Genomic DNA, 27,609 nt, shown 5'->3' with positions numbered 1-27,609 from the left:
CCAGAAGGACAGGGAACTGCTGGAGAGGATCCAGCATAGGGCAACAAAGATGCTGAAGGGAGTGGAGCATCTACCTTATGAAGAAAGGCTGAGGGAGCTGGGTCTCTTTAGTTTGGAGAAGAGGAGACTGAGGGGGGACCTTATTAATGTTTACAAACATAGAAAGGGTGAGTGCCATGAGGATGGAGCCAGGCTCTTCTCGGTGGCAAACAATGATAGGACAAGGGGCAATGGGATCAAGCTGGAACACAAGAGGTTCCACTTAAATTTGAGAAAAAACTTCTTCTCAGTGAGGGTGACAGACACTGGACCAGGCTGCCCAGGGGGGTTGTGAAGTCTCCTTCTCTGCAGACATTCAAAACCCACCTGGACATGTTCCTGTGTGACCTCACCCAGGCGTTCCTGCTCCAGCAGGGGGATTGGACTAGATGATCTTTTGAGGTCCCTTCCAATCCCAAACATACTGTGATACTGTGAATCCAGCAGAAGGTTGTGTGTAAGAAAACTTACTCATTTACACTTCCAAATTACTCGTACTGTTTGTTAAAACAAAGGGAAAAATCAGGGTGGGGGAAAATCAGCATTTATAGGTGATCAGGTTTTATTTTTTTTCAGTTGTTAAACTTTGGCAGAGTAAATGCTTGATGCTCTATGAGGAAATGTTGCGCTCAGTCCAGCTTGTATTCTGAAACAGAAAATTTTCCTTCAGAGCTTATTATCAGAATGATTCAGTAGTTTGGCACTGCTTGCAGAGCTTTTCATTTTAACTACTGTTTGATTTTCCATGAAAGAATGTCTGGTGTTTCCAACGTCTGTAAGGCAGATAAATACCCATATTCCATAAAAATGCCATGTAACATTATCCAAACTTGTAAGCAGCATCAAAAGAAAGACTAACAATTGACATGTACAGAAACCAAAACTATTTCAAGACCTTCATTCATCACGCAGGTTATTTTGCAGGCAGAGCAGTTTCCTGATCGAGTTAAGTGCACAAACGTTTTTACAGGTCCAAGGAGATGAGCGTCAAGGTGCGAATAAGCCAGCTGGGGGCTTGTTAATCTGCCATTCCCACTCAGAGAAATTTGTATTCATCAGTGGCCTAAGACAGAACGAAGTTAACTTATTCTCCTATGGCAACACAAACTGTCTGCAAGGGTGAAAAATAAGATCTGTCTCTTCAGGTTATTATTTTGCCTCTCCAATGTCATCTTATTGCATGCGTAAAACACATGGTAAGCCTGACAATCACATAGATGCATATACATACACGCTTGACTTTATAGCTCTTTTTGTACATGATCTCTTCATATAAAAAGCACAGCTTGCTCTTCATACTGCAAGCTATGAATTGCCCTTCAATGTTGACATGCTGCTAAGAAACACCGGGGACTAAAGATTTTGCAAAATGAATCAGTATCTTTTGTTGCGGTTTCTAAGTCCGTTGCCAAAAAGATGCACAAAAGTATGCATCCCCTAACATGTGAAAGATTATTCATGCATGATAATAAATAATTATTATTTTATATATTTACATATAAATACTGAAGAATCAAGATGAACTACAGAAGCTGAAGAACTGTTTTTCTATACTCAGCTAGTTTAAATGGTGGAGTTCAACTTGAGAAGAGCCAAAATTTAGCTAAAACCAAAATATGCGACTGCACTCCACATGGACTGGTTGCGAGCATGAAAGGAATATGTCATGTTATTAAAATGTGATGGGCAGTCTCCAAGGCAGCTTTGTGCAGTTGATGTTAGATTCATCACTTATGTAAACCACATTTATAAACAGTCCTAGAAAATGAAAAAGTACTTAGTTTGCCTTACAATAACAAACATACACAAGATCAGCTTAGGAAAAAGACTGCACTATAAGCATTAGACATGTATGCCAGCATATGCTCGCTTGCTCAGACATATAAAGTAATATTATGCAAATACATTAATTTTCAATAAAGAAATCAAGATAGCATTTTATATTACTGATGTGATAATGTTAAATTTAAACACCGTCTGAATTTTTTTTTTATTTGCATATTTCACCATAGTCAAAGAAAATATTCTGAACCACAACATGCTAGATATACTCCTGTCCTTTGCCTCTGACATTAATCTCTATTACTCATAAAAATTACGTACATATTTTAAGGCAAAATAGAATTCTAATTTTCAACCAGTTCTTCCATTGGTGGAAATAGAAGTCACTGAAAAAGTCTGAAGAAACAGTTTTTGACCTCGTATAATCTTTTAACTATTTAAACATGTAATATGTCATAGGAAAATATACATACATTTGCTTGCAAGGAAAAAACAAAATCTCCCTATTAATGAAACTGCAGGAGCAATAAGATATCATTTTTTATTTTAATAGCATCTTCAGCCACATAATCTCAAATCGATGGCTTTATAACATAGCCAAGAAAGCAGCATTTCATCCTACCTCAAAAGGCTGCAGCTCCGGCCTTTGAAGAGCTGCTACATGTTCTACATAAGGACATTGTAGCCTTACCCTAAAAAGCGAGAGGAACATCGACCCAAGTCCCCAGCACCAATTCACTCGTTTACACACTTCAAATTTCATTCAGAACTCCACAGCTGCCCTGCTGTGCAGGCTCATGTAATGACTTTGCATCCAAAAGTTAAAGTATACTAGAAACAGTGGTCCTGGAGAGGAATTCTGCAATAGTAGCTAGTTTTTAGTAAACTGGAAATAAGCTGCAAGTGTGTAACTGAACAGACTTAAAAATTAAACTGAGAACTACTAGTCTATTTAAGTTTTTAGTATGGCTATCAACAGCTAACATCAAAACTTCAGAATCTGGTAATCAAGAGACCTGAAAAGGCACTTCTGGGTATTTTAGTTTAGAATGCAATTATAGTCACAATTAAAATACTAAATTTGTTTCTTCGATATTAAACAGTGTCATTACAAGAACAGCACGGTAATGTAAGCAATATTTACTTCTACCATATTGATACTATACGTTGTACAAAATATACAGATAACCCTTTACAAGATAAGGCAGTGACATTTTTCCCAGATACTACCGTTCTATATGTCAGCTTCATTATGTAGTATGGCTACAATAAACTTTATATACACAGGCATGTGTTCCTACTACCAGAATCAACTGAAAATAGAAAATAATAATTAAAAAAAAATTATCCAAAATTGAGATGTTTGCTAAATATCAGGATCAGGGAACATCACTGCAAAACTAGGACCAGCTGAAATTGCTGATTCAACACTTTACTACTGAAAGGACAAGTGAAAAAGAAACAACTACATTTATATCACAACCCTCAAGCCCCACTCTCTTCTATTATAGAGCCAAGAAAGTGTTGGAGGTTTTTTTTAAACAGCAATTTAATACAAATTTGCTCAAGTAAATGCATCCAAACCAAACTATGCAAAACACAGGGGACTGTCTGCTTAGGAAGCTTTGGTTTCTAAATGCAGGCAAGAGAATGCAGATATATGCAATTTAATATTTCAAAAAAACTTTAACACCATCATTCAGATGGTGTGGTAATGGGATTGCTTTTGAAACTGTAATTTAATTCCCTGAGAAAAGTGATAGGGAGAATCTTTTTCATCATTCATCTGTGCTACTGGAACTGGAACACAGGCAAAAACAATGCAGCGGGTAACACAAGCCTTATCTTGTTTGATATGATAGCACCAAAGCTTTAATTTTTGGCATAATGCCTCCTTCCTTAAAAAGTAACAGTAGATGAAATAACTAATATGCGACTTAAACTGTCATTTTGCAAACAGCACCACATTACATGTATATTAAAAAAAAAAAAAGAAAAAGGAAAAAAAAAAGGAGAAAAAAAATAATAATTGCCAGGCTACTCTTCTGCAGCAAGATCAGACTCTTAACAGAAAAAGGAGCCAATTAAGGAACAGATGAAGTCAGATGTGTATGGAACTGAATAGACAAAAAGTATTGCAAATGTAAAGACACAAACTGTTATATCAAAACTTTTACTTTGGGTAAAGTCAATTTGTCCTACATTTCTGAAGTGCACATAAACAGGCAGCCTGCTCAAGGTAAATAAAGGATAACCCAGTTTCTAAATATTGTGATGTGCATGTCAGTACAAACAATATAACTCAGTGCAAATTCTCAAATACTTCTACTGTCTCTATTTTAAATATAAGATATACTTAATTCCTCATACATAGAAGAAATAAACTATATTGACTAATAAAATCTGATCTACATTTTACATTCTTGAACCATCTTCCCCAGCCAGCTAGCTGCCTATGGAAAGCAAGAGGTACTATTCTTACATAACTACACAACAAAGTCCTAATTTTATAACTTCAGAAAAGTTTGGCAACTATAAACTATTGGTTTACTCTGCCACTGACTAAGCTTTTATACTTCTATTCAAGTCGCGCTTTTTAAAGAATAAGCCTGATTCCATAGCATGAATGACCTGAAATGGACCTCACTGTACTTCCAATGGCCTGATGTCAACTGTTATTAAACTACAGGTTTTACAAAGTCTTCCACTAGATGTCTAGAGTTAAGCCAGAAGTTTTGGCTGTAATACAGGCAGTGATGAAAAACATATGAGTGGCAACAAGTCGTCTTAATATCATTCTTCAGTACTAAGATGGGCTAATCTGAAGCAGCACTTTACTCTGGTATCACCCAGGGTGCCAGGAGGATCAAGAAGTTTGGAAGTGGAATTTTTCTTTATATTTACTTTCCATTTCAGAGAACTCAGCCTAACTTCCTTTTTCTCTATTTTTTTTTTAATATGAAATAACTGGACATAAAGATCTCAGGTGGATTATCACAGTGCTTCCGGAAGAAATATCAAACTTGCAAGGTATGTCCAGTTTGAATGTCTATTCTATATAAATAGCAATAAAGATTTAAGCAACAGGTTGTCAGTCACTATGTGCAGATTAATAATGTCAGGTACTTTAGAGTCAGAAGTACCACTTTTTTATAGAACAATTGAAAATCTACTCTGCAGCTGAAATAATTCAGTATTTACATCTGAGCTGCAAAGCAAAAAAAGCTACAGTGAATTATTCAGCTACTAAAGACTTGTCAGGAAGACTTAACCAATTGACAATGAAAAGTTTTTCCTCTGCTATTATAATCTATGAAAATCTATCCTACAATTATAGCAGTTCTTATAGTTACAACTCAGTGTTAATTTTCTGTAATTTGGTACTGAAGTTTAGTTTCTGGTTTGTTTTTAAGTAGATACCAGCAAAGTAATTCAAAACAACATATGAGTGAACTGTAGATGAGCTACAATCTAAATGTGCTCATAGATCATATTCAGTAACACGAGAGTCAAGCAGTTTTCCATAAAAGTAAATACTCTCTAAACATAATTTATTTTGTAAACATGCTATTCATTATTATGCTACATAACTTCAATATTGGACTATTTCTCAAGACAGAATCATTTCTTCAGTAATCTTACCAGCCAAAAAATTTCCTCCTGTTTAAGTAAATTAGCAGAGTGGACAAAGAGTTAAACATAAACTCCTTTTATTTCTGGAATGGGACAATGACTAATAGAACGAGAACTATTTTTAAATATAGCTTTCAAAACAGCTATGGTCTTGCCTTTCTTTGGACAAAATCTGTGCACAGTGCAAAGATTTGTGTTATTAATGAACACAGGATTTTTATTTGCCTCTGCAAAGACCACCACTGTGTTATTTAAACATTTCCTTTTCAGAAACAATGTCATAGGAAATTCGTCTTCATACACCGGTAACAGAAGCAATTTCTAAACATAATTTAGAGTCTTTTTAAGTCTTAAAACTTTACCTATTAACTCCTTCAGTGTCATAACTGGTAAGACAACATGCTGCGGGACTAGCATGCAGCTGCCAAGGAATCCAGACTTACTCTTTTTTGCTTTTGTTTGTTGTTGTTTCTGCACACATCCCTAACAACATCATTTCCATCCTCACAGAGAGTGTTTTTCTTCCCATAATTCCTGTTCAGAGTTTTCATGTCTCAGAACTATTGCACACTTACATGGGAGTTTCCTACACAAGCTCCAAAGGGTTTTAATCATATTACCATACTGTGACATCACCTGCATTTAATTAGTTATAAATGGTAAGTATTATCCTAAACTAATAGCATAAGAAGTTCCTATCTTCCACATGCTGTTTTTGATATGTGTTTTGGTAAAGATCATCACAGTAGTGAGGATAAGTATGTCCCAAACAATTAGTACGGTGATTTTAGGACTGTAAAACACTTCAGGAAAGGAAGTCAGCCTTACAGTATCTCTACATGTAAAGTGTACACCACTCACTTTGGGGTGGCTGGTGTTCCAGTGAAAAAGTGCCGTTCAGAAGCTTTTTGTGCTGAAGTAGGATTGCTATAAAGCATGCTTAATGAAGAAGTATGTGAGCCCTCCTTAAATTCGCTGCACTCACTCATACTCATCTTCAGTGTTCCAGTCTGTAAAGATGACACCTGAGCCCATCTAACAATTCACCTGTGTCAAGAATAGCTGTCCCACCTCTTCTCCTTCTCTCATTTAACATTTAACATTCCATTTAACATTCTGACCCCCTAAACCAGACTGTCCCACACGTTCCTTTCTGCTGGCTCTGATATTCAGATGATTCAGTTTGTTTGCCCGGAAAGAATGTTTTCGTTTTTTTTCTTGCTCACAGTAGTTTTATGCTGGTTTAGTGAGTTCAGCCAGCTCAGTGAATAGCCTGTATGAGAGAAGTGCAGGAACTCTCAAAGAACAGGGAGCAGAACCAGCCTCAGAGGGCAGCAGTGGAACATCAGCAGAGCTCTATTCATGAACTATCCTTTCTGAAACAATTATTTCACAACATTCTCATGATAAATTAATTAAAGTATATCCAGAAAGTTCTCTAGGAACTCAGATTTTAGGCTTTCATTTTCTTTTAGTTCTCTTACTCTTGAAGCTTAAACATGCAGGAAATTTGTTTAAGTTCTTTGAGATGAGCTGCAGAATCAGAGAATTTCTAGAGAGACCTATCAACATCAGTTTACTGGGACACTCAAAACCTCAGCCAGGGAAAAGGGAAAACAAAAAAAAAAACCCTCCATAAAATCCAGTTCTTTGGAATACATTCTTTGGCAGTTCTTTGGCCAACGCAAACCTGGAGCCAACTTGGTTACCACCCCTAACTAGAAAGCGAATTAGCACTAAGGATTTCCTAATGGTTAAAAGGGAAGGTGAAGCGAGGGCTTCTCCTCTTTTCTCACACAACTCAGGCTTCCTTCTGTAAAGGGACTTGTTTTCAAGAGATTTAACTCACAGGACTAATACATGTCATCAAGGACATATTGAACGCTACTTTTCTGGAACTGTTTGTGAACAACACGTTTTTCAAGAGTTCAGAACGGCCATTATTCCAATCATAGCCTCAAACTTTTCATTGTTTGAAATAATGATTAGTTTTTTTAATATCTGAAAGGAAATACGCAATCCATTTGCTACGGGAGCAAGCGTGGAAACAGATTTTTAAATTGTTTCATAAGACAACTCTCTAGCACCAGATCCAGCATAGCATTTCAGGAACATAAATGAAAGATTATCTTTTAAATACAGTAAAACTATATATTCAGTACGTATCATAAATGAAGTCAGCAGGGAATTAGAAACTAGATGTACCAAGACATGATACGTGTTACTATGCTTAATATCCTACATGCAGAAAGTGTACAACGATTCTGAATAAAGCACAGAGCCTTTTGTCACTTAATATCTAAGCAGCCAGGGGAAGAAGGCCAGCCAGAGAGCCCATCTGTGAAACCTAACCTTGTTCGAGAATAAGGAGAACTCAGAAGTCCAAAAGGTTTCAAACTCTTCCTCTCCTAATTAATGGTATGATTAAAGTACTGAACATATTGACTGTTTTGCTGAAGCTGAAATACAAGACTGAAAGGGCCAAATATCCCAAAGGTGTATAGCCAGATAGGACCACAATTCTCTCCAAACAAACTAATGTAGGTTCCACATCTTGTTCCCAGCAATCACACATACATTGTTTATATTCAAAGACTCTCTCAAGAAAACACATTGTATAGGATTGCAAGTACAACTATAAAATTCTTTCTAGGAACACTGAAAGAGAACACTATCTTGCACACAAATGAAAATATACAGGAGAAATATATGTGAAGATTCATTTAAGAGATTGTGAAACCAGTAAAAGACACAAGCGCTACACAAATGAGCATGCAACTGTAAGATTACAATAAATATTAAAGCTTGTAGCTATATGCTGCACACCTGCAAGATACCAAGTACACTGTGCTTCTGTTCTCAGACATATATTTCGGGGGAAGGTTTCACTGCATTCTTTTGAAAAGGGTGGGTTTTATGTAACTGCAATACTGTTGGCTTTTTTCTTTTAATATACCCTGAAACATATACAGTTAGAATAGTAGAAATGTATGCAATATGCAGCATTTATATGCTGTTCAGAACCACATATGAGAAACGTCAAAATGACCTTGTACAAAAAAAAGCAATACAAACAAAACCTCAGAGTTTTGAATATGACAAGTCGACACCCTTGTACTCTTTTTCCTGTGGTTGAGAGCCAATGACAAAATGTCTACATAAAGACATTTTTCAGCTTTAAACAGATTGTCAAGCATTTAGTTAGGTGATCAAACAAGAATTGACATCTGTTTAGTACTTCCCTAGAGAGATCTACAACAGTCTAAATAGAAACATTTTTATAAACAGGATATGGATAATAAAATTTACAGCAGTCCCTCTTGGTTTGCACATTGTGCTGGAGGATCCAAATGACTTTGGGCTTCAGAGGGAAACAATGTGGAGTTGAGGGCTGAATTTACAGTCTTTTCTCACAGTTGAAATACACCATGTGGCAATTCTTACTATCTCTGGTTTACCTGGCATCTAGTTTTATAGGAGTGTTTGGTCAATAAAATCATCTTTAGAATAAAACCAGAGGATGTAGAAATTGTCTAAGGGTTTTGACCTGTGGATCATTATTCAGGTAACACAGTACATTGCAGGACTGGACTCATGGTTTTCCCAGTCACTAAAAGAAATCTGGTAAAATTAGAACTCAGAGAAGCTGAATGAAATTGAATTAAGAGCTGTAACGAGACAGAATCTGCCATATTTTTCTAAAGACAAGTCTACTTTCTAAGTCCTTCATAACTTGTGCATTCCTCTCAGTAACATCGGAAAAAAATAATTGTAGCTGACTGTTTTTCTGCTTTAAAGGTACCCTAACTGATCCAAAACCTTTCTGTCTTCCAGACTGAAGGATCTGCAATTACACAGGACAGATACTTTCAGGTTACATTGGCTCTCATTCTTGGTTTGGTTTGTTTGTTTACTTTCTTCTTCAAGATTGGCTATCCTGATTAAGACGACATGAAAGAATACACACTCCTCCTCTTCTTGGCTCTGTGCTCTGCCAAACCTCTCATTGGTCCTTCATATTTTACACTAAAGAATATGATGCTCCAAGATATGGAAGAAGAAGATGATGATGATGACGACGACAATTCTCTATTTCCAACTACTGAACCAATGATCCCGCTAACTCCTTTTGATCTATTCCCAACATGCCCCTTTGGATGCCAGTGCTACGTGAGAGTTGTCCATTGCTCTGACCTAGGTAAGAACGAACTCATGTGTCTGTTCTCCACTGGACTCTCCTTTGGATGAGTTGCCTTTTAAAAGATTAATTCTACAGTTCCATAAACTGCACATTCACATATTCCTATACTCGTCATTTTCAAAAGGATCTTAAATATTTTCATTTAGGTTTGCAAACCATATATAATTTGTGTCCAGCACTTTTTACAACATAAATGTTTTCCCAGTTTATGTGCATCAGTTTAGAAAATTAATAAACTATTATAGCCACTCCCCATTAGCAATGACTTCTATGATAACAGCATAGAATGGAAAAGCATTTAGAATATGTAACAAATAACTTTGGAACTATTTAACCAAATAGTTTATGCACTGAGAACAACCATAGAATGCAAAAATGCTTATATTTACATTTTAAATTACACTGTCTCCTGTTTCATTTACTTCCATGAAGTTATATCCAAACAGAGAAGCACAAAAGTTTGCTGTATTTTCTGTTTGCATTAGACAAGCTATTAGTGCCCCCTCTTAAAAAAGACTACGACTAAAGTATTTCATTCACAACTCCAAAGCGACAGGTCAAATGACAAGAAAACATAACAAAGGAAAAAGAGGCCACAAATAAACCACAAGGAACTTTAACACCAGAGCATAAACGGGGTACAAATAATGTGCTCAGGTTAACAGCCATTAAAGTGAGTATCACTGGTACCATTTTAACCAAAGGCAAACCTGCTGTCACTATGGCAGATACATCCTAGTCCCAAAATATGAATTCACTATTAATTGTGTCAATTTGAATTAGTGTTCATTGAAGTTTTGCCATGCTTTAAGGTAACTAAACGACTATGCTCCTGCTACTAGCACAGTGACAATGACATTCGTTCTCATCACAGCTCTGCCACCACCCTAAACTAATCCTAGACTCTTCACGTCTTAGAAATATTCAGTCAATACATAAATTGTTGGGTTTTTTAAAAAATGTATCATTATTAAGGAATCAGAACAAACTTTTGCTGATAGCAAGCTGTATTTATTGCATCTGGTTTAGAGATTGCAAATCCCTTTACTTGAGTTTAAACACAGAAAAAACCCTATTATTAGACTTAATCTTTAAATAACTGTAACCTATTAATTATGGAGTAATTGTTAATAATCTGGACCAGCACTTAATGTTTGATGCATCAGGATTTCCACTCAAAAGAAAGTTACTATACCCTTTTAATCTCTTCCGCTGATTCAGGATCTCAGATGGCATGAACTGAAGTGTTTGTAACTGAGCAACAAACTGGATTGGGGGATTTATACAACTGGTAGTTCAGTACTGGCAGCTGGAAGAGCATGTTTTGCCTGCTTTTCCCAAGAATACATTTCTCAGCCCTGAGGTTAACTGTATGGCTGTACAAGCAATCGTGCCAGTACAATGGATAGGGCAAGGAGCACTTAAGCACTGAGCAGAAATCCCCTCAAGCCGCTGCAGAGCCCTGTTCCCCAGCACAGAACCACAGCCCCGCTTGCTCCAGGAGTTTCCCTGTGGAGCAACCTGTGCGCTGAAGCTGCTCATGTCACAGCTGCGAGGAACCTGCGCCCAGCAGCCCACTCACGCTGCTCATGGGCAGGGGTGGCCGCACTCCTCCTGACACTATCCACATGCTTCCGTCATATTTCTTACAGAATTAGTTCCTCTCATTACATAATATTCCCTTCTATCCTTTGCTTTATGTCTGGTTGTATTTTCTTTCCAATCAATCCTCAACAACCTTACTGTGTTTTGTTGTTTAGCAGTTAATTTCTTCAGACTTACATACAAAGATATAATGTTTCTGTTTATGTCACATTCTGAATAGGTTTGACATCAATACCACGCTACATTCCACCAGATACTCGTATGATTGACCTTCAAAACAACAAAATTAAAGAGGTCAAGGAAAAAGATCTCCAAGGACTCACATCACTTTATGTAAGCTTGCTATTTTCCAAGTTGAAAATCTTATTTAGCTATCTGAAATACTTTGATACTTTTAAAATACAAATAATAGTTTTCTTCTCCAATAGTATAAAAAAATAGTGTAAACACCTGCATATTTGACTGCTCCCACATGGTAAAAAGCAAATTTCTTTGACCTATAAAAACTATGCTAATTCCTACAACATTCAGAAAATATACCGTATGTATCTTGCCAAAAAGATCCTCAAGATTTATTCAGTCCTTAGCATGCACAGAAATACTCCCTACATTTTAAAGGCTTCAAGACAAGTGTTCCTTTTTTCTCTGCTTAACTGTAAAACAGCAGAAAGAACTTAAGCTCACAGGAGAACTAGAATGATACTTTCTGAGGGTATTTTCAAAAGCACACAGCATACAGCTATCACATACACCACTGAAATTAATGTTACAAATCCAACTGACCTGAGAAGAAAACAGACCAGCACTGAATTACTGAAAAAGTCAGGTGCTTTAGTACATGCTTAAGTATACACATAGAGACAGGCTTTAAAATTACCACAGTATCACAGTATGTTTGGGATTGGAAGGGACCTCAAAAGATCATCTATCTAGTCCAATCCCGCTGCTGGAGCAGGAACGCCCAGGTGAGGTCGCACAGGAACACATCCAGGTGGGTATGAATGTCTCCAGAGAAGGAGACTCCACAACCTCCCTGGGCAGCCTGTTCCAGGCTCTGCCACCCTCACTGAGAAGAAGTTTTTTCTCAAATTTAAGTGGAACCTCTTGTGTTCCAGCTTGATCCCATTACCCCTTGTCCTATCGTTGTTTGGCACCGAGAAGAGCCTGGCTCCATCCTCGTGGCACTCACCCTTTATATATTTAGCATCACCGGCAATTGATAAACCTAGCTATTTACAATAATCCCTTCCCTATAGCAAGTCTCAGAGGCCTGGAAAGGTAATTAAATCTGTTTAGGAACACTTATTTCCATAAAATGTCACTCTAGATCCAATACCAACTAATATTGACAATTTAAAACTTTCATTGTAAAATGACAAGCCTGTTCCAAAAGTTATACCAAATTAACAACATTCTACTGCACATTAGAAACACACGAAACACACACTAAACTGACACAAACCAAACCCTTTTCATTCATATTTGATTTCTGAGCAAGAACTGAAAATTCACCAGATCTAAGTGTTTATGAATGAACTTGGTAATTATTATGGGTTAAGTTAGCTTAGAAAAAATAGGAACCATATAATTCCTTGTTTGCAACGAAGTGCTTCCAGTTCCCCTTAAGTGTCTCATGTCTGAGCACAGAATGGTTTTACCAGCAAGTGCATGATAAACATACTAACTGTTGTTTGTATTCAGTGTAAAAGATCTTATAGAAACCAGCCTCCCAGGATCGAGAAAGTCACTGGAACACATCAGCAATCATCACATTATATATCAGTCACTACTTAATTATGTGATAACTGAAGACTCTCAGCTGTTTTGATTTTTCTCATCAGTTAATTTGTGGCAAGGCCTAGCAGCATTTCCACTGAAAGCAAAGTTTACTTTGTACAACTTGTTTGAGTACTGGTCTGCTTAGCAAAGGCACAGATGGCCACTTGAATTAAGAAGGAGCATTTCCTGTTTATTTCCTTAAGCTATCTCCATTTTTTTCTGGAGAAAAAAGGATTAATTCTGTTTTGCTCTGCTTTTTTCTTCAGAATGCCAGAGAGCAAACAAGTTACCAAGAGACCAAAGAATTTTAAAAAAGAACAAAAATAGTCTAAATACGGAAATGCAGAGACGTGATTTGACAATTAAAATAATTTCAAATAACTTGTATTTTGTAGTAACTCATTACAAGTTCTCTGGTAACACATAGTAACCAAGGACAAAAAACTGTCCCAAAAAGGGACTAGTGTACTGTACAGTCAAGAGAGACAAACCAAAGAAGCTGAAAAACTATCGCAAATAAGATGCAAGTTCATGTGCATATATCAGCTCTATACAGACATTACCTTTTAAGAAATGCAGATTAAAAGCCTGACTTCTATTTTGCAGCATTATGCTGAAATAAAAGATTAAATTCGGAGTTTTGAGAAATTGTCTGCATTAAGGAACAACAACAATAAAAAAAGAATACAACTGCCATATAATCCCACAAAATATATGAAGAAAATCATATCATTTTGCTAATTCTTGACATTATCATTAGCACCTTGTCACCTCTGACTAGTTTTTCTCTACCTTCTATCATAGTTGATGCTCCAGCTTTCAGGTTCTTTTTAGCTTTTCACAATCAAGTAAAATGCCCAGAGTTTGGTATGATGGAAAATTAAGATATTTTATATACTTCATTGCTAAATTATATATCAAATTAATGACTTAACATTCATAATCATAACATTCTTGTATAAATAAATTTTCTTTGTACTGTTCTTCCTATATCTTATAGGCACTGGCTTTGAACAACAACAAAATAACCAAGATCCATCCAAAAGCCTTTCAATCAACGCAGAAGCTACGACGACTGTATCTGTCCCATAACCAGCTAACTGAGATTCCAACAAATCTACCAAAAACTTTAGCAGAGCTCAGAATTCATGCTAATAAGGTTAAGAAAATCCACAAGGATGTATTTAAAGGAATGAAATCTCTACATGTTTTAGGTAAGTCCAATTAAGTAGAAAAGAAAATGTCTTTATCAAAAATTTAACATACTATATGCAATTTTCATTCAAACTTTTCTCCAATGTGCAATTTTCTCTTAAAGAGATAACCATGCTGTGGAAACCACCTTTCGCAATGTGATTTCTATGTGAGGTTGCTACATAAATCAAGTTTCTGGTAACCCTGCAAGCCAAGTTAGACGGCCTTTATTCTTTGAAAGCTGTGACTTTCCCCCCTCAGAATAGGCAATGAAAGAGAAACATTAATTAATGCTTAGAACATCAGAAGTAATAAATAAAATTAAATCAGCTGTGTCTAATGCACACAAAATTCCTACGCTTTTTTTTTCCCCTTGGACAGAAATGAGCGCAAATCCTATTGACAATGACGGAATAGAGCCAGGGGCTTTTGAAGGAGTGAACATCTATCATATAAGAATTGCAGAAGCTAAATTAACTTCAATTCCTAAAGGTATGCTTTGTTTTACCTTTTCTGTTTTACCTATACCAGTATACTCCTAAATCAAATGCTTTAACATCTATATGATTACTAAAATATTCATTAATTGATTACTACCAAGCCACCTCCTAACTTATTTTTCTTTTTGTACTTAGTATCCAATTCTACACACAAGAAGCACATGTGTGCACAGGCTCACTCTCCAGCCCTCTCCCCATCAGGCACAGGCCGCTCATTCCTCAGTCATCCAGAGACTCTTCTCAGGAGCAACAATGGGAAAAAATAAGATGTCACTTCATATCTTCCATGTCAGCCTCCCAAAAATCCTTACAAAGAAAGGATAAACCCTCTGATATTTGGTCTGAGTCACAAGGGATACAGAACTCCCACTTCCTTTATGCATTTAAAATGAAACCCCCAAATGTCTACCTTCAATTTGCAACGTTTCAAGCGATTCTGGAGCTGAAATACGTTCTGCAATATAACCACCTTAATGTAAAACCCAATACAGTGGTTTATACATCTTTTGATGGGGTTCTGCTAAGTGAAATTAAACGTTAATATTATAATTACATTCAACATTATATACTACAAAAGTAAATCACTCCTTTATATAAAATGATTTAGTTATGATTTGGAGGTAGCAATAAATTAAAGCACTAACTTCATAAATCACTGACCTCCACACACAAGGAAGTAGTATGAAGGAACTCGGTACAACACTCTATCTGCATTTTCTGTAGGTCAACGTAGTATTTAAACAAATTCTCATTATTTTCAACTGCTCAAAACTACTAGCTAAGAAAAAAGGGGGGAAACAAAGCATAATGCAGTATGTTAGATCATTCATTAATTTACAGGGAAACTAAATGTTGGATCTTTCTGGATCATTCAGATAAATAGCTTGAGTTTTATTCAAGTTTTTAATCTTCTTGTAGACAGACACATATGCAAAAGCATGTCTGTGGAACACTAAAAAAAACCCCAACAACAAACAAAACCAAGTCACCCCAATTGTTCAGGTAATTTTGAGATCAGAAGCTATCTGGCTGCCTATGATAACACTCCCCAACACACAAACACACACTTCTACATTCTTCTAGCATCATCATAATACCATCTCCTGTCACCTAGAACAAAAAAATGTATATAAAATGATTCAGATTTTATAGCACGTTGTCCAATATGCAGTGTCAAATGCATAAACAAATCTTAAGCAGAATTTCATGGTGAATACATTTCTATACAAATGGAAATGAAGTTTGTAGGTCCTTATATCTGCAAATGCTGTAATGGCACAAAACGGTTAAAAAAATGTAACTTACAAACTGCACCTAAAATCTAAAATGGACAACTGGGCAGTCATCCCTCTTCATATTGTAATTCAAACATAAGCAGCACCCCAAAGAAATTTAAATTGGAATGTAAATGGGAAAAAAGCTCAGCCAAGCAGAGACCAAAGCATGCCAGCTGGCACAGACAGACTGCAAAGCATCCCGCTTTCCTTTAAGACTGTAACGCTACAACAAATATAAACGGCAACAGGAGCCGTGCTCCCCTAGACCTGATCAGTCACACAAAGATGTGGTTTGTCTTGCTTGGTGTCAGGGTGCCATCTAGACAGGAGCTGGGAAAACTGAACGCAAGATCAGCAAATAGAAATTCTAACTTGCAACTGTCTTCCTCTGCCCTCACTGAAAGGACACTGTAAACCAGATTCTCCACCTCCTGGTCCATTCACTGACAGTTCTAAACTGGGACTATTTGGTACCACATCAGAAAACATTCTGTATTTGTATGGGAAAGGGCGTACCAAACATCTCATCGTGCTCAGGGAATTCTGAAATCTTTCCTCCCAGATCACACCTTAGGAGCTGTAACAGCATAACTTACATAGTGTGGAAGAAAGCACAGATCTACAAAAAACTGTCACGGGTTCCACAGGAGCTGGATTTTGAATACCAACTGTTAGATAACTGCACATAACATACAATTTACATCTTCGACAGGCCAACCAAAAGTACATGAAAGCCATTATAAAGAAAGCTAGCAAAATTATGCCAAATTTTGGAACCCTGAAATCTTAACATTAGCATATGCACTCCTTTATTTTTTTTAAAGTTACTCTTTACAATCAAATTATTATTTTTTTTAAGTAACATAATTGTATCTAACACCCATTTATTTGATGCAGACACCCCCTTCACACACACCTCAAGATTCTTCACCCAATCATAAACACGAAGGAAAGAAGCTGTTTGGAACATCATAAATATTCCAAGAAAAATAAGTTGACTTATTTTTCTGATACTGTGCATTCGTTTTTCATCAGATTTGCCCTCCAGTCTACTGGAACTTCACTTAGATGACAACAAGATCACAGCAATTGAACTTGAAGATTTTAACCGGTATAAAGACCTTCAAAGGTAAAATTCCTATGCAGAATATTTTTATTTGATTAAAGGTCATACCTGGTAGGATGTCCGATATAATAAGAATTGCTGTAACTAAGAAAAAAACCCAAACCACAAAACCCCACCATACCCAAAACAAACACCAGCCTTGTTATTACATCTCTTGCCTACATGTTACGATAGAAGCGGATGTTAAGAACAGCATCTGTTTACAAAATGTAATCATTATAAATTCCTAGCTCATGGCACCTGGGTGTTGTGTAATATAGCGTGGCTTTTATATCATATCTCTTAATGTGCTAGTAGTAATATACCTCAATTAAGCTAGAGTCTTACAGCAAAAAATCTAACTAAGGTCTCAATTAAGGAAAATGTGAAAGTAGTAAAGATGGTAGTCCCGCTTATTTCTAAAACACAAAGTTTTCAACTAAGCTATAGATATACATATATAACTGCCTCTTCACAAGATGTGCTCCTCTTTGGCTATTTATTAGAACACCACATCTTATTACTGTGAGCATACTTTGTAGACAGACTACTTGATAAAAGGGCATCATTTATGTTACAAGCACATTTATTGACATGCGTCATTTTAACTCTTGCTACTAAAAGCAGAAAAACTGCATGCAAACTGGGCAATTGCTCTTATCAGGCTGGCTGCTGTCCTTTAAACTCATATTAAAATAAAATGAAAAAAAATTTGTTTGCTTTGGGTTTTTTGTTTGTTTGCAATTTTGGGGGGTTTTTTGGTTTTCTATCAGAGGTAAGATTGCATCATCTTTCCCCATTTCTTCTTTTCCCTATATCTACTCTTGAGTATTTGAATTAAAAAAAAAAAAAAAAAAGTGCTGTTGTGAATCTCAATTAATCTGTAATTAAATGTTCCTTTTTCTATTTCTAGGCTAGGCCTTGGGAATAATAAAATCAAAGATGTGGAAAATGGGAGTTTTGCCAACATACCAAGTATACGTGAAATCCATCTTGAAAAAAATAAGCTCAAGAAAGTTCCTCCTGGATTACCCGAGCTGAAATACCTGCAGGTCATATATTAAACTTAATAGAAAGCTCTGCTGGTTATGAGTTGGTTGACTTTCACACTGTCATACTGATTAGGACATAATTAAAAAGTATAATTAACTGAGATGGCTCTCATACTAGGAAAATCTGAAATCATGTATGTACCCAAAGAAATAGACAAGATCGAACCGCAGGAACACTTCTTAGAAAAAAAAAAGGACAACAACATGCTACACCCAGAAAATGTTATCAGAACATTTGTTACAGATTTATTATCGTTTCCATATTAGCAAGCTAGAGTAGAAATTTCTCCATTTCCAAACTGAAAAGCCCTAAATCCAAAGAAAATAATGTGACTGAAGTGATAAGATTTTTAAAACTGTATTTTGAACTCAATAAATTCTGCAATAAAATGCTTTCAAAACACATTTAATTCCTGAATTCTGGAGTAGCAATTAAAATCATGTGTTATAAGGTGACCTTAGGATACAGAGCAGAGCAAAGCTTGGGGAAACATGAGGAAATGCAGAGATGACAAAGCGCAGCATAAGCTATTTGGCTAAAGCTTTTACCTCTGAACTTCACTTCTTTCTGTTTCTCATTTCACTCCTAATTAAAGTCTTTTGAGAGATAGATAGATAAATAGATTTAAAATATGAACTTACAATGTAATGTTAAATCAGATACACAAAAGAATTCTGTCGTCAAGGTACATTATTTTACTTAACAAATTCTAAATTCTACTATCACAAGCCCATTCTTTTTATTAATTTAAGCTACAACAGCATTAGACTTGTTCCTATAACCATACCAACAAATCTAATACAAACTTTTCTATAGAATACTTTTTTAAATTAATGAAATCACTGAAATTTTGCATTATGGGAGAATATAATATTGCATTATAATTCTTAATGTAAGAAAGTATAAAACTGCATTTTAGGAGAATGTTCCATACAAACAGAGTCAAATTATTCTGACAACTCACTGACAAAATGTCATCTAATTTCTTTTCGTGGGAGAGATGGTTTCAGGAGGGAGATATTTTTTTAAAAGTTAACAGAAATTTTTAATTCCTGTTACTATTATAGGTCTGTATCCAACTGATCTTATAGCAAACCTCAGTTATCTATGTCAATTAATGTTTTGATATTTTTCCCATTTACATACTAACTATTGCATTTTATTTTTTCTTATTGCTGCAGGTAGTCTTCCTTCATTCGAATCATATTGCAAAGCTGGGAGTGAATGATTTCTGTCCAACGGGAAGAAGAAAGAAGAAAGCATTATACAGCGGCATAAGCCTCTTCAATAATCCTGTAAAATACTGGGAGGTTGAGCCTTCAACTTTCCGTTGCATTTTAGCCAGAAACAGTGTGCAACTTGGAAATTTCCTCAAGTGATACCAAAGTTGGTCATTTCAAAAAGCAGGTTTTCCAAATCAGTTCTACAATACTTGAAATTTGCAGAAAAATGGCAATTTTACACCATTTAACCAGTTTACAAAGTATTTACTATTTCAGAGATAATTAATTAGAAACAACATGTTAGTAGGATCTGTTGTATTATTTGACGATGTTCAAGCTACATTTGAATAATTTAAACAAAAGCCTTTATGAAAGAACTCTTGGAAGTGGAACTGGAAACTGTATTTGATGTTTCCTACTATAGACATTTAATTCTTTACTTAAATCACATAGTTTTGACAAATTCTTCCTTTCAAATAAATTCTAAGAATCAAGTGGAAGTGACTATTTCCACAGTAAGGACCTTTGCCTCTGCCAAAAGTGTTGTAAGAAAAGTTGCAAAAAAAATAAAATCAGACTTCAAGAACAACTTCCAGCAAAGAGGCAATAAAAACATAGGGGATTGTAAGGTCTTGTGTCTCCGTACTGGAATATGTTTTGATAATCTATTAAGTGAGATAAAGGCAGTTTTCATATCAAGAACTAACATGCAAAATCTTTTATAGTTTCTGGTATTTTTTCTTGCAACTTTAAGAGGGAAACATCCTCTGGTGTTTTGCTATCAATATAATTTGATGCACTTTGAACATGAAAAAGTAGGATTCAAGATTTATCATATGCTTCAAGCTTAATAGGAATGATTATTAAACTCCCTTTAGGCCAGCACAAACATTTTATTTTATCTATTATCATTGTAATCATGTTTTTCATTTATTTTTTTCCTCTTTTATATTTTTACATCACACGGGTTAAGAATCCCTCATTAATGTAAGTACGTTAAACCTGCTGAATGCAAGCAGATCGCTGGAACTCGGCTGCCCTGATTTCTTACGCAGGCCAGCACACACAATTCTCAATACTGACAGTACTGTAGAAAATGGATATTTTATGTATCTATTTAGTGTATATTTGCTATTGGGATTCAAAATAAATTAAATAAACTTAAAGAATACTTGCATTTGTGTACTTGATTACATTATAGGTCATGTCAAAACATTCAGAGACTATGAGCAAACACCTGACTCTTCTCTAGATATTCTCTCTATTCTTGCTTTTTCCAAATCTACGTACCTTGCAGATCATTTATCACTGCTGTTCTTCACAAAGTTAAAAATTCAAGGCTTTATTTGAAGCATCTACAGGAAATGACACAGACTAGCAGTAGAAAAAAAATACTACGTAGAAACCAAGCAATTCACAATCTCTCAGCCTATCTCCTCCCTAAGTACATTAAAACAATAAGCATCAAGTCTAACATTATTTGTTTCACCTGCCTGGTCTCTTTATATTTACTATTTTGTTAGGACTACTATGCTGTTGAGACCCAAAACCACACGGGGAGAGGAGGAAGAGTGGGCCAGGAGAGGCTGCTACTGAAGAACGGGTTTTTGCAAGCAGAAATTCTGTAAAGCACTTCAAGGCAGAATAAAAACAAACAAACAAAAACACTAAAACCAAAACAAATCTGCAGCTCACCAAGCATCTTTCTCTTTCTAGTTTCTGAAGATGGTTCTAAGGAGTGCTTTTCCCAGCAAATCACATGGGGAAAGTAGTGATCAGTACTGAAAATAGTAGCTCATTAGTATATTATTCATCAGTTGGTCTGGTTTATATCTTGGACTTCTTTAGGCACAGCTATGTCATCATGCGTGAAGAGCTATGATCTCTAAACATAAACCGGTGTCAAAAGACAAGCCTGATGTATATATAGAAAAAAAAGGCAATACTTCGGTAGATTTTTCCACTAGGAATTAGTCACTGCACTTGTAGGAAAGACAGAACTGTTGATGTACAGTTCAAACAGGGAGTGCATTCCTGCTTTTACTGCAACTCTGCTTTCCCACTGAGTCCTTCCCACAATGAAAAGAGTAAGGGCAGAAATAATTAACTGAGAATGAACTGGCAGAGTAACAAAGAATAACACATACTAGTCATTTACCCCAGAGTAAGTCACCATCACACAAAATCTTTACATTCATACTCAAGCAGAAGGACCCACTACTTCATGGTAACAGCCCAAGTGCACATTCAGAGCCGCTGGGAAATACCAGCCTTCTCTTCAAGATGGGATACCCTGCCTTATACAACCAGAAACAGCTCATAACCCCACACCAGAGAGACACAGCACTGTCCATAACAACATGAAAATCTGAAATAAATGGCCATTCTTATCCTGAACCAGCTAAAAAGCTGAAACCTTTAATATTCCACCAAAGGTTCATTGATTGTAGAGTTTACTATCTAAAGATAGAGGGAAGGCAAACAAAGGATGAGGCAGGAAAGTTTATAGATGACTGGAGGGTAATCAATAGCCAAAAAAGATCTGAGAATCTTCTAGTGGAGAAAAGTGGTCAAGTAGCAACATACCAGCAAAAAGAAGTTAAATCCTAGAGAAGGTTAAGAGTGAATGGAAGGAAAATTTCCAACACTTCATCTACTTTGTAGAACACTAAGTTAACAGTTTTCGCCTTGAATAAGTGGGGTAAAAGTGCACTTCAATCAAATCTTCAGTTGAAAGCACAAAGAGCAAGCACGCTAGTAAAAAGAACAGAATTGATAACAATCATTACCTTTATATGAATCACTAATTTAAATGTATTCTTAAACACTCATGCTATCCTAGTTACACCAATTCAGCAAAGAGAATATAAATAAAATAGCTGATTCAAATTTTGCAGTTTAACTAAAAGAATAAACTCACAGTATAATGCAATCCGTTGCTCTACACTAATTTAGTTGTAAGGAAACATAACAAAGAAAGCAAACAATTCCTTATCTAACTGAAGCTTATGGAATGTTGCCAAGACTAAGACCTTTAGGAAGATGCACTAAGTTCTGAACAGGTGCAGAACAACTGCTGTGTCCTTTCGTTAGCCTGCACATCTCTACCCCAAAACAGGCCACTTCAACCAAACCAAGGCCAGTAAACCTACTCAGCAGCAAGGAGCTCTTGAAAGCACTTACCTATGTTCTCAGTAAATCTTAATACCTGCATTTTGCATAAGATTTCCAAACATAACAAAAGCCCACAGGTGAATAGGTTGCTGCATGAAAAAATAAAATCCCTCTTGCTTTTGTTCAAGCTGCCTGCATTCCTATGACTAACTGCCAGGCACATGTAAGAAAATCCACTGGGCTTCTTGGCCTCCTAAGGCACGAGTTTGGGCTGAGGTTAATTAACCCTCCTAATACAAACTCCAGACGGCGTCCCTCAGTCTTGGACCTCATCTGAAACCTTCCTCGGGGCATGGCTTTAGCAGAATAGCCCTAGTACCTAGAAATCAGGGGTTCTTTACTGGTACTCTCCTAAGAGTTTCACCAAACTTTAAGTCCACTGCTGGAGTCAACATAATGGGAAAGCTTTGTAAAAATGTAGCAGAGTCCTAAAAGGTAGAAGACTGTATAGTCTTGATCTTATCCTTCCAAAGCCTTAAAAACTCTCTTGCCTTCTTATTCTTTCCTCTTTGCCATGCATTCAGACCAAGAAAGGCTCTCTACGGTTAGCATGCATAGATACATAAAACATGCATAAAAGAAACAGCAACACTATTTTGAAGATACTACCTCCACTCTCACACTTAATGAATAATCTTGAAAGGAGTTAATCAACTGCTTACCTTCTCATAATCTTCAAGGCAAATTCAGCTAGCTCTGAAGTTTAAAAACCCATGACTTAAACTACATTAGCAATTTTGCATTAAGGCAGTTAAGTATAAATGGTTCACACTGTCTCCCGTAAGAGTTATTTTTAGAGAAAAAGAGTAATTTCCTGTGTTATGTCACATAAATTCATAGAATGTCTGTCACCTATGAGAAAAAAATAGGTTTAATGACCTTCCACTATTTTAAGATACCATTCTTCAGCTAGAATTTGCAGGTAATAATAACTAATATTTGACACACCTTGTACCTTTGGTATAGTTTAACATAAACCCATGTAGATGTAATAATGACATACAGGCATTACAATATAAAATACACCTTACACAGTAATGATTTCTGAATACAGAGCAATGAAATTAACAGAATAATAGCTAACTAATGATAATACACTGATGTTCAATGGTCTTTCTGCAGAAAAAGGCAGGTCAGTATCAAGAGATAGGGAGAAAAACTGTCAAGCAATCAACTCTACTTTACATTCTACTCAGATGTTCTAGAAAAAGGAAAGAGGGAGAAATAGATTTGATCTAAATCCTTCCAAGAGTCTTCTCTCACTACTTATTCCTTGTTCAAGTAACTACATTCCTCTAATTAAAAAACCAACCAATCAATCAAAATTATTCTGTCTAAGATTTTCAGACTTAAATAGGCTCCTCTCTCCTAAAAATCTCTCAGGTCTCTACAGGAAGACAACTAACACATTTCACCAGAGGATGGCAGCCTATTGTTACCAATAGAAGGAAAAGTAATTCTAAAGTAATAGCCCAGTAAACTTCACAAATACTGATTAAGCTGAGTAGCCTATTTGAGTACTAAAGTACTATTTGAATACTTCTAAATACTGAGTCTTATGTCCTGCTCTATACCATTAACTTGCCAAAGAATGAAATAACCTCATCTCTCTGGGTCTTCTCCCTGCCCTTCCCCTGAATGCATTACTTTAAACCACAGCAATACAAAGAATAATACCGAAGTTACACAACATTAGTAGACAAATAACAACAAACCTAATAAGATACTGAAAGCCTAAAGAATATAAGGTACTACCAAATCAAGATTTTATCTTGCACCATCAGCTATGGCAAGTGTTTAACATGTAAATGAAAACATACATTCACAAAAACAGGATTTGTTTCATATCCATATTGAAAAGCCAAACAAATAAAAACAAAATTTTGAAGTGTCAAACCACTTCAGTTTGAGATATAAGTTTATTCTGCAAGCAAGACACTTAATGAAGAATAGTTTTGCGAAGATACCTACACCATGCAGCCCTCAATCTCCCATCACAAAATCCCATTCGACCTCATATCCTTAATGATATTAGTCCCAATGCAGTATCTTCTTTATTTACTTCACAGGAATTTATCCATAGGTTAGAACTATGGTTTTAGAATCAATTACTTGGTTGTCCACAGACTAGTGTATGAAACTCACAGATCATCAAGGTGCTTTCTCTTGCTGCTAAATGAGTTAAAGAAGGTGAAGAAGTGTTGATTTTCTTTCTTTATTCCAGTATTAATAGTGTCTTCCTCTTCTACCCAGCTGTCAATTTAAAAACAACCTACAGGAATTCAGTGTATCTGGCAAATTGGCTAAAAGCGTCCACTCTGCTCAGAAGTGTCAGGAAAGAGAAAAGGACAGACGGACAGAGTACAGCTATTTGGACATCACATGACCTCATGAAAAAAGAGTTGTAGAATCATAAAAGCACAATGAAGTATGGGCTGGATGAGCAGACAGTGAGGTGGGTTGAAAACTGTCTGAACAGCAGGGAGCAGAGGGTGGTTTTCTAGTGAATTCTAATTGGAGGCCAGTAACCTATGTCCTAAGAAGCAATTTCTGCTCTGTCTCTGCGATGCATTTGACCCCCCCTTATCAAAACAGCAGCAGTTTAGTACAGGCTCCAAAGGAGGTAAAGATTTAAGCTGTAGCTGGACCAAGAACTCCTTTTACGAAACACACAAAGGAGCAGAATGACACAGTGAACACCGATAAGTTGTGGGTACAAGGAGTCTCGTGCAGACCTTTCCCACTCTATGCAATTTGACTACGAGCCAACCACTTTATTCCATAAACATGTCAGCCTGGGTGAGCCTGCTTTGAGCTCTCCCTGTTGGACAAGCGTGGCTGCATGGCAATGATCTTTCACTAATCACAGATCACTGGATGCACCCAATTTAAGTTTTATATGAGCCACTTAGCTTAGGTAAGTATGTTTTAAATCGAATTAATCACTATTATAAGATTGTGTGATTTTTAGTATACTTTGCAGCTACATTTGCTGAAATCTTAAACTGCATGTTGTAAAGTGCCACTCACATTTACCAAATTTGTGTCTACTTGAGCAAAACAAAGCAGCTACAAACCATCACCAACACCTGCAAGATCAGGCCTGTTTTGTACCTCATTGAGCAAAACAGGATCCACTCAAGCAAAATAACATCTTCAAGGCCAGCATGAAGCAGCTACAAACTATGAACAATGTCTGCTGCCAAACAAGATAAGGGCTTGTCTGAAGACAGTGAAAGAATCCAACAAGAAGTGAGAAGATCCTAGACTCAAATATTACTATTACATCACGTGAGGGGCAGGCAAATAGTCTGTAAGGGCATAATTACCCAGGGACTTCTGTGCTCAGTTCAGCATCTCTCCGAAGGCACGCAGCTTGAGCCAACTCTGCTGCTGTACTACTCCATTGAATTCTTTATTTCTACGAAATTCAATGCCTAAGAGTTTGCGTTGAGAGACCTAGGATTCCATTCTCATCAACCGAGAATGCGCAAGAGTTTACTTCAAGAGACTGGGGATCCAGACTCTGGAGCAACCTGGCACCAGACCGCTAGAGGGGAGGTAAGCAGGTTGAGATGCAGCACGATGGAACTTGGAAATCCTAGCCAAGCAATATAAAGAATTGCCTGTGCACATATAATCCTTTGGCCATAAACACATATGCCTTTACCTGTTTTCCCTTACCCACATGTCTCTTAGACATAAACCATTGACCAAATCTGGGACTAAGTTTGGATCCAGCTGCACTTAGATTCCTCTCTGAGAAGTTTAGGAAGCAAGGGGGTCCATTCTGAAGCTTGTGACTCAACAGGAAGGGCCTTCCTCTACTCTTCTGCTTCTCCTGTCCCCGTACCAATCATTCTAAACCAACTCTGACTCAGTTCTCCTTGGCATATTTCCTCCATGCAGCAAGTAATAGAGTGAACCTTGCCATTGAACTCTGTTAAGTTACACTTTTCTTCTAGTGATCTAAACACTGCTCTGCGGCCAGCAGACCCTAAATCAGCTATTTGTGACCCACTTAAAGACAGCAATTACTAACATTAAACCATGTACCATATTCATTCAGCCATAGGTGGGCATTTACTAATGTTATGATGTTTCTTTTCAAGATTAAGTTAAATCTAGAGAGTAAATTTATCTCAGAGCTTAAGCTTCTAGCTATTATCTTGATATTTACTACTAGCAATTCCACAAGTAGTTGTATTCACTAGAATCTGTCAAAAAAACTTCAAATATCTCAGAGAAGACTGCCCAGTCGAACAAAACCAAGAGGTCTCAACTTGCCAAGTTTTAACTATGTCAGTTTGTTCTCTCCATTACTCAGTTTCTGAATATTTTCTCATGTTGCCCTGATATTTAAAACAAATTAAAAAATCTACTTCACAAGTGTTTGTTTTCAATCACAGATTAATAAGGACAAAAAAAATTAGTAACACAAGTTGATTTCTTTTAAAGTTCAAAGAAAAGAAAAAAATTCAAATGGAAATACTAAGAATACCACCACACATCACCACCCACAATTTCACAGTCTTAAGAGCAGATTCCTGGTTAAAATATTGCACTATTTATCTGGAAAAAATAAGGTATACCACAACAGACAAATATTAATATTTCCATTGCATTTTGATCAGAACCTAACACCACCATGATAATAAAAGCAATGGTAAACTAAAAAATAATTAAATCATATTCTGAAGCCCCTTTTTTTTTTTTCTTCTTCTCTATGTTCAGAATTTAAGATTGCTTTTTGGGTTTGTGGGTTTTTTTTCCTCTCCTTTCTGGGGAGACTAGAGGTTTGAGAACAAAGCTGCTAATAGGAAACATACGGAAAAGCCCTGGAGTATAATGAAAATCTGACCCTAATTCCAAATGCCACGTATCACATTCCACTGTCTAACATTATCTGCTAAGATAAATGTATGATTTACCCTGCATACTCTATGAATCACCTGAGATGGAAGACAATGTTAACTATAAAATAAACAGAAAGGCTTTCACGATATTTAAGAGACTTCCAAAACTAATCAATATTTTGAAACAA

At 36.3% G+C, this 27,609-nt stretch overlaps 2 protein-coding genes across 4 annotated transcripts in view; one reads left to right on the top strand and one right to left on the bottom strand.

The window, feature by feature from the left end:
- The window catches only part of CENPP (centromere protein P), a 133,194-nt gene that overhangs the window by 55,758 nt on the left and 49,827 nt on the right, over positions 1-27,609 (bottom strand). The window lies entirely within an intron of this gene.
- On the top strand, positions 4,557-20,568 carry ASPN (asporin). Of its 2 annotated transcripts, none has more exons than XM_082059969.1 (8): positions 4,557-4,851; positions 9,382-9,652; positions 11,481-11,593; positions 14,040-14,253; positions 14,615-14,725; positions 17,046-17,139; positions 18,029-18,167; positions 19,350-20,568. In XM_082059969.1, exons 2-8 carry the CDS (start codon positions 9,406-9,408, stop codon positions 19,545-19,547), a joined length of 1,116 nt encoding a protein of 371 aa, XP_081916095.1. In that variant the 5' UTR covers positions 4,557-4,851; positions 9,382-9,405; the 3' UTR covers positions 19,548-20,568. The 2 variants fall into 2 exon arrangements, with proteins under 2 accessions (XP_081916095.1, XP_081916096.1); XM_082059970.1 differs by having other exon boundaries at positions 9,289-9,652.

Source organism: Streptopelia decaocto (genome assembly GCF_964273445.1).
Source record: "Streptopelia decaocto genome assembly, chromosome: 8".
Lineage (NCBI taxonomy): Eukaryota > Metazoa > Chordata > Aves > Columbiformes > Columbidae > Streptopelia > Streptopelia decaocto.
Note: the sequence above shows the minus strand (reverse complement) of the source record. Positions and strands in the feature narration are given on the sequence as shown.